A 12,149-nucleotide genomic window follows, 5' to 3' on the forward strand; every position below is an offset into this window, starting at 1 on the left:
GCTATCATGATATACGCTTATTCACTCCTCACTAATGTGATCTGGTGAGATCTTAGTGCTTAGCAAATGTAATAGTATTGAAAAGAAAAAAAAAACCTCATTCATTTAGTGAATACATAGCTAAAACAGTCCCTAACACTATTTTAAAAAGTTTGCCTTTTAAATTAAAATAAAACCATCTAAACTAATTAGTGTAAAGTCAATAACAACATAGGCCATGGTGGAAATTGGAATAGTTAGTCTTCTGCATGAGCCATTTCCAAGGCCAAATTTCCAATTTAGGAACAGAAACAGCGTGCTTTGCTGATTGGAAAATAGGCACCACCTTCATGGCTGATTAATTATCATTAACGAAGGTATCTTGGCATTAAAAATAGCCACTTCAAAAGCCTCATATAAATTGATTGAAATATTTAAGCCTTTAGCTTTTAGATTACTCTGTCAAATGTAATGCTTATTTATTCACATCGTTTCGAATTCACCATGTATTACCTTGTGGTTTTGACAATGTGGTTGTTTATTTTTAAGGTAACCCTGTAAGGTAGGGGAGAAGCCAGAGCTGGCCAGTCCGAGCATAAAACAGAATATTTTGGTGGGATGTGACTGGTTTAAATTTTAAACAGCTAAGTCCTAATAATTTACAAAAATGAATGCAAAATGTTATGGAGCAGGGTTTCTCAGTTAATTTGCATTTATAGACAGGTTGGTATACATGTTTGTCTTATGTCCATTTTTCCATGCCAGCATGGGTTAGACAGATTGTTGAGGCATTGGTTTTCAGCCAGATGTCCTCCCTGTTGCTAACCCTTATTTGTGTTTTGCAAGTAAAGTATTTATTTATTTCACATATCTTTGAAGACATGATACAAATGAATGATTTGTTCACAGGAAGAGTGACAAAAGCAACACTGCTTTCAGAGAGCAACTTTTGCAGACTCCGAAGGCAAACAAGTATGCACACACAAGCATGTGTGTATGTGTATATATATTTCTGCAACTGCAGAGCAAAAGGACTTCAGAGTCAATAAACACCTCCCAAGGAGATAAGTATTCATTAACAAGAATAAAAATATCAATATATGCAAATGATATTTTTTTTTCTTAGAAGGAGAGGGAAAATAATTCATTCTATCAAAATATCAGGCATTTAGTAACTTTTCACATGCTGAAGAATGCAGTATAGAAATTAAGTTGGAAGGAAGACTAGAAATTAAAAGTCTTCATTTAAAAAATATCAAATGACAAAGAAAAAACACTCCAAAAGAAAGGGAGGGGAGGAGAGAGTGATTAAAATAGTTGAAATCTAAAGAAGTATGTTAGATTGTAACAAATTTCTAATTATGTTATTATTACTATAAGTGCTATGGTAACATTGATATTATTTAATAGTGTTTCTAAATCTACACAATATTTTCTAAAAATCAATTTATTCTTATTCATTGGTTTTGTTTGCATTCAAAATTATTTTTTACTGTTTCCAAGAAAGAAACTAACAAACATCAATAAGTAATTAATTCAATCAATGTGTAAAAAAAAAAAAAAAATTAAGAATAAAATTATATAAAGTTGATATTAAAGATCGGTAGTATGCATGCAAAGTTAGGTCTTGTTTCTAGAAAACAAGAACACAACAACCTCAAATTCCCATCTTGTACAAAGAAAAATTCCCACTACCAAAACACCTTGGTTTTTATACAAGTTAGTTAAAATTGTAATGTATTGTTAATAGAATATGTGAAATAAGGTGCAAAAGTATTTTAAAAGATAGAGTGATAAATGGAGCAACTCTTTTCTGCAATGTGCAATTAAAGCAGGGGGGGAAATGTTTGTCTTAAATTTCTTTTCTTTATATTATTATCGAGTCTTTTTTTCTTTCATGTTATATATTTAAAATTTTTTAAAATTAAATAATGTACACACACACATATATACATACATATACACATATGTATATACACAGACATATACCTATGTACATACTGACAGATATACATATATATTATACAGACACCCACACACACATGCAGCATATATATATATATATATATATATATATATATACACACACACACACACACACATATATATATGACATTTGCAACAGTCACATAATGCACCTAGACAATAGGGGTAATGGGACGGAAAAAAATGCAAATTGAAGTGTTGATCCAGAGAAAGAAAATGTGTACAGTATTAAAAAAAAATGGTAAAGAAACGGGCAGAAAAGCATCCATGAAAGGAGAGAAAACATGAAATCAGGACAAAGTTACTTTTAAAAATTGGAAGGATTGAAAAGTTTAGGAAAATGCAAGAAAAATATTTTAAAAGGTAAAAAAAAAAAAAAAAAAAAAAATTACATGATCACCGCAAACATCACCACCACCATTAAAAAGGTAAAAAAAATACCACCACCACCACCACCACCACAGAGCTCTAAAATCATCACCATTACCACCACCACCATCAACATTGCTACTACTACTACTGCTACCATTACCATTACCATCACCAGCAGCCAATACCAGCTGTACTTACTGGGCTCAGACGACCACCCTGATATGGATGGGTATCAAGCTGGTCCTCAGGATTGCTTCTGGTGTACTTAGGCGGAACAGGTGGAGGAGGCCTTTTGCGAAGTCCAGTTTGTGGATCCCGGATGCCATTCACTAGGCCGAACTTGCTGCCGAAACCAGCTCTAGTTGTCTGCGTTAAGACAAACATGGACATTTCTGGATAGGTTGATAATTTTATTTTTAAGTGCATCGTGTGCCAAAAGTGTTAATAAAAGTTAGTGCCATGTGCAAATCGCTACCGCGAACAAGATGAGGTAAAAAAAAAAAAAAGGAGGGAGGGAGAAAAAAAAAAGGCCTTAGCCATTTTTAACTCCCTGCATGCAACCATTTGCACAGATTTTGGCACAATACGCCACAGCCAACATTCAATGGTATTAACACCCCACCCCATTTGCAGTTACATGGTTCCATGCTTCAAGTTAAATGGCTTTTGCTTTAAACGCAAAAAAAAAAATATTAATAAAACCCAGTTAGTCAAATATTTCTTAGTAGCGGAGGGGGATGTGGGGAAACAAATAAAGCAACTAAAATATTGTGGTGTGTAAACTATACACACACACACACAATATGTATAAGTGCAGATATCATTATCAAGTGAAACAAGATAAGTTATAAACAAACTTGGAGTGACATTTTAATAAATGATTAAAAAATAAAACAAGGCAAGAATAGTCTTAGAAGGAAATTGGCAAAACCCATTCTAATATAATTCTAAGACCATGTAAAAAGCACCAAGTTACCAGGTTATGATTTCCATTTACTTCAACGAGTCACCCTCTGGTATCTAAACTACACTAACATAATACATCTCCTTGACCAAGACTCCCACCACAAATCTAGGGACTAAGTCATAACAAAATTCAGTTTTGAAGCTGTTGAATCCTAAACAGAATGATAAATTACCTTAATGTAAAATGACGTCACTGCACCCAGAACTAAACAAGGCACAGTTGTGTTAGGACAACTCCATTTTACTTTTCTGATGGAAGTATTAAAAAGAATCTTTTGATGAAAATGTGACTATCAACTATGGAGAGGGAAGTAAGGATGGTTTCTGGAGAATGAAGTGGATGAGAGGCAAATATTTTTCTGGATAATGGATTGGTTGGTGTATTTTCGGTTAACACAGCCAGAAAACCCTTGCGTTTCCCTTCTGCTCCGGTCAGTACAATTAAATGTTCTGCTTAATCATAACTAAAATAGTCATAATAAAACAAATTCACAACCAGTGGAATGATGGTGCAACATTTTATCCACTTAGTCACTTCACAATTTTTGCAGTAAAATCATGTTTAATATAATATGATATTGTTTGGAGGATAAATTACTGACAGGCATCGTGGCACCTTGGGCAAGTGTCTTCTACTATAGCTTCGGGTCGACCAAAGCCTTGTGAGTGGATTTGGTAGATGGAAACTGAAAGAATCCCGTCGTATATATATATATATATATATATATATATATATATATGTGTTTGTCCCCACAACATCGCTTGACAACCGATGGTGGCGTGTTTACGTCCCCGTAACTTAGCAGTTCGGCAAAAGAGACCAATAGAATAAGTATCAGGCTTACAAAGAATAAGTCCTGGGGTCGTTTTGCCTAACTAAAGGCAATGCTCCAGCATGGTCGCAGTCAAATGACTGAAACAAGTAAATGAGTATATTCACTGTGGGATGCATCAAAAACTTAACAGGATAGAATTATGCAGTGAAGAATAAACAACATTGGTCTTTTCTACAGCACATCCAGTCCCTTTTCTCAGTCTATTAAACAATAACTAATAAAGGTTATCTAAGATCAGCCATTTTTGTTAAAAATGGAGAGAGGAATGTCGACTGATTAAATCCTACATGTGAAGTATCTCCTCAAACTTACCAGCATCATACCGTTGATTGGTAAAATATAGTAAATCAGACTTGCTTCCTAACACCTAATCAGTTGGTTTTGATTAGCATTTTAATAGGAATGCTGCCAAATAACAATCTGGACAAGGCAAGCTGATGAAAATTTACTCCATCATCTCAATTTTCCATGTGTTTATTTTCTCATCTTGAGACACATTTCATATAAATAATCTAACAGAGGTTCCGTTAATTTTCTAATGTGTATATAAAAATGTCTGGAAATTCTAAGTTTACTATCCACCAACCAAAGGCTACACACAGTAACCTGGCTCAAACTAAAATTCATTTTCCAGTTTAGCTGGTCAACTGCCTTGTGGTGAACAAGAGTGCTGATACTTTATGAAGAACTGTAAAACAGTTTTATGATACCAAAGCAAGCCAAAGAATACAAGAAATTTATACAGGCATCTAAGTATCATACTTAATGTACATACGCTATTTATAGGCCAGTTATTGTGGTATTCTCAAAAAGGCAACATTCCCTATGGGTCATGCTGTGTTAAAAACACTATAATAATCTAGTATATGCAATTCAAGCAACATTAAATTAAAATAGCTATCTAGGTATCATATCATAATGTAGATACACTGTTGACAGGCCAATTACAGCATGGTATCTCAAGATGAATACTGCAGCAACTGGCCTATCAATAGTGTATATCAATTAAGTATGGTACATAGATGACTATTTTAATTTAATACTGCCTCAATAACATATACTGGATATATATATTTATGTGTCTAGAATTTGGGAACTGAAGATAGTCAGTGATGATTATAACAGTTGGGGAATGGTGTAAATTAGGAGGGGTGGGCACAATAAAAGTTAATAGTTTGTTCAATGTTTACTACTTACGTTTTTGTATTAGTAAAGTGATTTAAAAAAAAAAAAAAGAAAGTGGGTGTGTGTTGAGGGGGAAGCCATGGTTAAGTTCTTAGTGCTTTGGTTTCAATTTCCAGACAGAAATGTTCTGTTTCCTTTGCAATAAATAAGGGACCTTGAGAAAAGGTGTATATTCCATAAGTTCCAATAATCTCACTGGTAAACTGGGCTCTTAACAACTTATGTAAGAGAAATCACCATTGTTATTACACCAAGGGTGTTTTTAGAAAGGAATAGCAGCAATGCTACAACTTATATATCTCATTTACCCTTTTAAGGAAAAGGGGAAGATTTTTCTTGTTTTCCCCACCTTGTCGATAACAAAAAAAAAAAAAAAAAAAATGGCTAATCTGTAATGGAATAGCAACATCTAAATGGAAGGTGACTTCAGTATAACTCAAAACACACCCAAAAATTAATCTTGGAAATTTAAATTAACAATATTTAATTTTAGCACTATATATGTATTAGCATTATCTTTATATTCTTATATAAATACTATGTTATTTTAAAACCTATTGTTATACCAATATGCTATTTTAAAAGTAGTGTTATTTTATATGCATATTGTTATAAAAATACTATAAAATATTGTTATTATATAAGTATTGTTATAAAAATATTATAATGAAGTGTTATAAAATATCAATTGTTAGAAAAAATTTTTTTTAAAATAAAATAAAAAGGAAATTTTTCTTGACATACAATTAAAGATGAAAACAAAAATATAATATTCCATGCAAAATGAAATTATCTGTTACAATAAATGTATTAGCATAAAACATGGTCTGAACAGTTAATTTACTAAAGGGAAAAAAAAAAAAAAAAAAAAACAACAACAACAAAAGAAAAACGTTTTTTTAAAGATTTGTATAGTTAAAAAAAATTCTATTAACAAAATATCAAATCTTTCAAACTTAGAAATACAACACAAATAATTTCTGAAATATTTCAAAACAAAATCCATTCTAGCCAAACATCAAATATAAGAATTAAGGCATGGGTATTCTTTAAGTTTTGCTCAAAACAGCAAATGCAGAGAATGTGCCTAGCAATGCAGATTTCACATGCAAGTATAGATATAGCACATTATTTGGGAAATGTCACAGGATATGCATTTTGTGCAGAAATATTCTAGTATGACAGCCCCCACCACCCTTTCATCTTTCTAAAGAGTTATATACAGTTCCTTGAATCTAGTTCTGTCACCTCTATGTTACCTAGTTCATAATCCTGTACCAATCCATAAACCCCTTCCTGGGGTTTCCTTCTAATGACTAGCCTATAAGAGTTCAGATTGAACCATAAGAGCATCAACGCACCCCAAGTATCTCTAGGCACTAGTGTAGGTTTTTAAAAAAATGCCAAAACAAAACTGTCTCCTAAGTCTCAAGGGGTTCTTAAAAATCAATATTTAAATCTGGTTTCATGATACTAAAAAAAAAAAAAGAAAACAAAAGAAAACTAAATCAAAAAGCAAAAAAATAAACTCGACCCCTTGGATGGGGGGTGCTGGCTCATATCTCAGATTAACATTACCAAATGATCTGAGAACAAAGCATTCCGTTTAGAAAGCTGAAACATCTGGAGCAGATCTGAATTCATGACCTAAGACCGAGTAATCCAATACCTTATATATCCAGTGTGCTATTCAAATTTTAAAGTGCTTAATCATTATACTTCCATCCTTAGACATACTGCATGTGTGTGTGCGTGTGTGTATATATACAGATATATTATCATCATTATTTAACATCTGCTTTCCATGCTGGCATGGGTTAGACGGCTTGACTGGAACTGATAAGTCAGAAAGCTGCACCAGGTTCTAGCTGGATTTGGCATCGTTTCTACTGTGGCTGGACACCCTTCCTAATACCAATCACTTTGAGAGTGTAGCAGGTACTGTTTACGTGCCATTTTCATGACACTGGCGATGGCTGTGAATATGATTTCATTCGGCTTGACAAGTCTTCTCAAGCTCAGTATATCACGAAAGGTCTCGGTCACTTGTCATTGCCTCTGTGAGGCCTGATATTCGAAGATCGTGCTACTGGCAACAGCCACGGCTATGATTTCACTTGGCTTGTAATATGAAACTAGCTATTCAATCCCAGTTACATGAACCATAAAGAGATTTAATTAACGCATGAAAATATATCACAAATTGAAAAAATAAAGCTATTTGTTAGATCATAGACTTGATATGCACTTGAGAAACTTTGCATAATAATAATAATAATCTTTTCTGTTATAGGTACAAGGCCTGATATTTGGGAGGAAGGGGCTTGTTGATTATATCGAGTTCAGAGCTTTACTGAATTTATTTTTTTGACCCAGGAGGGATGAAAGTTAAAGTTGATTTCAGTGGAATTCAAAAATAGAATGTAAAGATGGACAAAATGCTGCCAAGCTTTTTGTCCAGTAGGCTAATGATTCAGCCAGTTCAGCACCTGAACAATAATAATAATAATACTTTCTAATTTTGACACAAGGCCAGCAGTTTTGAGGATGGGGGATTAGTCAATTACACTGACCCCAATACTTGAGTGATACTTTATTTTATCATTCCTGAAAGGATGAAAAGTAAAGTTGGCCTTAGTAGGATTTGCACTCACAACATAAAGGGCCACCTCACTGTCTTTAATAGTTCCAAATTTTGCTATAAGACCAGCAATTTCAGTGGGAAGGGTTAGTTGATAACACTGACCCTAGTACTTGATTTTATCAACCCCCCACTAAACGAGGAAAGATAAAGTTTGCCTTGGTGGTATTTGAACTCAGAACGTCAAGTGCTGGAAAAAATAATGCAAGGCATTGTTCTGACACTCTAGTGATTTTGCCAATCTATCAACCTAAAGCTAATAATAATTGTTTCTAACATAGGCACAAAACCTAAAATCTGAAGGGAAGGGGGTTAGTCAATCATATCAGCTCCAGGGAGCTGACTGGTACTTTATTGATCCTGAAAGGATGAAAGGCAAAAGTATTTTTGACAGGAGCTGAACTGAGTGTGTTAAGTGACTTAACCCTTTTGATATCAATCTGGCTGAAACTGGTTCTGGCTCTATAGTACAAATGTTTTGTTTTCATAAGTTTTGAATTAAATTCTTCCACCAAACTTTAGTCACAATTTATGTTCCTAACACTAGCTTAATGATAACTAAGTTATTTTATTAAATTCTTTTTTATAGTTAAAATAATTGAGAGAAACACAGAGCATCTCAAAATAAATACGGTAATGAAAGGGTTAACTGAATACCACAAAATATTTTGTCTGATGATCAATACTCCCAACCCACCACAAACACCTTTGTCAATAGTATTGATATTACTTATTAGCTGACAACCCCCTCATATTTTGTGAGGAAGGGGCTAGGCATTTGGATTGAAGCATTCTGAATTAAGCCAAATATTATGGGCAAGTAACAAAGACAAAATAAACTGAAGAAAACATTTTTAAAAAGAAAAAAGATGCAAAGATCATATTTGAGTGTGTGAATATTAAGTGGATAGCAACCTACCTTATCTGGTTGTGAAACTGGTAAGAAGGACATTTTGTTGTCAATCCAATTCTCTTGTCTCGTAGTGCCTGCACCAGCAACACCGGGTACAACACAAATCCTGCTGCCTTCAGGACCATATCCACTAACACCTGGAGCATAGCCACCAGGAACTTGTACACTGGCACCAGGACCAAAAGTCCTGCCTTCAGAAACAACTCTGTTGTCAGTTGCATACAGTCTGCTGTCGGGCCCACATGGTTGATAGCTGGGGCTGTATATTTTACCGTTTGGACCATAGAATCTACCGTCAGGACCAAAATATGCACTGTCAGGACTATATGATTCTCCGTCAGGACCATACACCCTGCCATCTGGACTGTATACTTGTCCTTCTGGGCCATAACCTCTACCGTCTGGACCATACAGTCCACCATCAGGGCCATACAGTTTGCCCTCAGGACCATATATAGAGCCACCAGGGCCATGACCTTTGCCATCAGGGGAATAAAATCTTTCGTCAGGACTATACAAGGTGTCGTTGGGACCATACATTTTGCCATCTGGACTGTACAGTCGATTATCAGGACCAAATATCTTGCCGTCGGGACCGAATAGTCTGCCGTCAGGACCATAAACTAGAACATCAGGGCCATATGGCTTACCATTAGGACTATACACCCTACCATCTGGAGTATAAACACTGTTGTGGGGACCATAACCCTTGCCATCAGGACCATGCAATTTACCGCCAGGGCCGTACACCTTACCACCTGGACCATACACTTTGCCGTCAGGACCATAATTTCTTCCATTTGGACAACATACGACACCATCAGGGCCATAACCTTTGCCAGGAGAGGAATAAAATCTTTTGTCTGGACTGTACAGTTTACCATTGGGTCCCACCATTTTGCCATCAGGAGTGAACTCCCTACCACCAGGACCAAATACTTTGCCGTCTGGACCATAGAATCTACCATCGGGACCATAGTATCTACTGTCAGGACTGTATAATTCTTTGTCAGGACCATAAACCCTGCCGTCTGGACCATACACCTGTCCTTTGGGACCATATCCCTTGCCATCAGGGCCATGTGGTTTGCCATCAGGACCAAATATTCTACCATCAGGAGCAACTATTTTGCCACCAGGACCATAACCTTTGCCATCAGGAGCATAAAATCTTTTGTCTGGTTCGTACAGTTGTCCATTTGGACCATACAATCTGCCGTCAGGACTGTACGCTTCACCATTCGGACCATAGCCTTTGCCATGAGGGTCTGGAAGTCCAAAACCTTTCCCTTCTGGAGCTTTGTATCCTTTTCCTTCTGGAAGCCCACACACTCTGCCATCAGGAGTGTACAGTCGATTATCAGGGCCACATATCTGGCCATTGGGACCAAATAGTCTGCCATCAGGGCTGAAAACTTGACTATCTTGACTGTATGGCTTTCCATTAGGACCATACACCCTACCATCTGGGGTATAAACACTGTTGTTGGGGCCATAACCTTTGCCATCACGGCCATGCAGTTTACTGTCAGGGCCATACACCAAGCCATCTGGGCCATATACCTTGCCGTCAGGACCATAATTTTTGCCACTTGGACAACATACGACACCATCGGGACCATACCCTTTGCCGTCAGGGTTGTAAAACCTTTTGTCTGGACTGTATAGCCTATCATTGGGTCCCACTAGCTTGCCATCAGGTGTGAACAGTCTGCCTCCAGGACCAAATACTTTGCCATCAGGACCATAGAATCTACCATCGGGACCATAGTATCTACTGTCAGGACTGTATAATTCTTCGTCAGGACCATAAACCCTACCGTCTGGACCATACACCTGTCCTTTGGGACCATATCCCTTGCCATCAGGGCCATGTGATTTGCCATCAGGACCATATATTCTACCATCAGGAGCATATATTTTGCCACCAGGACCATAACCTTTGCCATCAGAAGCATAAAATCTTTTGTCTGGTTCGTACAGTTGTCCATTTGGACCATACAATCTGCCGTCAGGACTGTACGCTTCACCATTTGGACCATAGCCTTTGCCTTGGGGAGGATCTGGAAGGCCATACCCATTTCCTTCGGGAAGTGCAAAACCTTCTGTTCCTGGAGACCCACAAACACCACCATCTGGACTGTACAGTTTATCATCAGGGCCATATATCTTGCCGTCGGGACCAAATAGTCTGCCGTCAGGACCATAAACTAGAGCATCAGGGCTGTATGGTTTACCATTGGGACCATACACCCGACCATCCGGGCTATAAACACTGTTGTGGGGACCATACCCTTTACCATCACGGCCATGCAATTTACCGTCAGGGCCATACACTTGACTATTTGGACTACACACCTTGCCGTCAGGACCATAGTTTCTGCTGTCTGGACACCATACAGTGCCTTCAGGGCCATAACCTTTGCCATCAGAGTCATAAAATCTTTTGTCAGGACTGTATAACCCACCATTGGGTCCCACAACTTTGCCATCAGGGGTGAACTCCCTACCAGCAGGACCAAATACTTTGCCGTCTGGACCATAGAATCTACCATCAGGACCATAGTATCTACTGTCAGGACTGTATAATTCTCCGTCAGGACCATAAACCCTGCCGTCTGGACCGTACACCTCTCCTCTGGGACCATATCCCTTGCCGTCAGGGCCATGTGGTTTGCCATCAGGACCATATATTCTACCATCAGGAGCAAATATTTTGCGACCAGGGCCATAGCCTTTGCCATCAGGAGCATAAAATCTTCTGTCTGGTTCGTACAGTTGTCCATTTGGACCATACAATCTGCCGTCAGGACTGTATGCCACACCATTCGGACCATAACCTTTATCGAGAGGAGCTTCTGGAAGGCCGTAACCTTTTCCTTCTGGACACTTGCATGCATCAGTCAAGGGCACAGCACTGGGATAGAGTTCTCCATTGACACTAGGCTAGAAAAGAAGACACAAAATATATAATTGTAGTGTAATTTGTAAAATGAGATAACAAAAGAGCAAATACACAATATGTAGTCAGTCAAACAGAAACATCAGTCTCAACTATCAGATGAATTCATAAAAGATTACCTTCTTGTACTGGTTCTAATCAATATAAGAAAAGTGTAAAAAAAACAACAAAACGATATAGAAGACAAAGTGACTGATAAATTCAGATATGACTGATAACCAATGTTAACAACAAAAATACAATAATATATATACGGAACAAATTCAACATATATCCGTACAGAAACAGTACAAGATTTAAACACTGCAT

The 12,149-nt window shown here is 36.9% G+C and overlaps 1 protein-coding gene across 50 annotated transcripts in view; it reads right to left on the minus strand.

Annotated features, from left to right (window-relative positions):
* LOC106881827 (uncharacterized) overlaps window positions 1-12,149 on the minus strand; it is a 399,079-nt gene that overhangs the window by 14,184 nt on the left and 372,746 nt on the right. For 30 of the 50 annotated variants that reach the window (XM_089361515.1, XM_089361525.1, XM_089361523.1 and 27 more), the window contains 2 exons: window positions 8,885-11,824; window positions 2,536-2,703 (listed from right to left, as the gene is read on the minus strand). In XM_089361515.1, coding sequence (XP_089217641.1) covers window positions 2,536-2,703; window positions 8,885-11,824 — 3,108 coding nt within the window. The remainder of the gene's footprint in view (window positions 1-2,535; window positions 2,704-8,884; window positions 11,825-12,149) is intronic. The other 20 variants (XM_089361526.1, XM_089361527.1, XM_089361530.1 and 17 more) reach the window with 1 other exon arrangement.

Source organism: Octopus bimaculoides, chromosome 13, assembly GCF_046866305.1.
Source record: "Octopus bimaculoides isolate indiv1 chromosome 13, ASM4686630v1, whole genome shotgun sequence".
Classification (NCBI taxonomy): domain Eukaryota; kingdom Metazoa; phylum Mollusca; class Cephalopoda; order Octopoda; family Octopodidae; genus Octopus; species Octopus bimaculoides.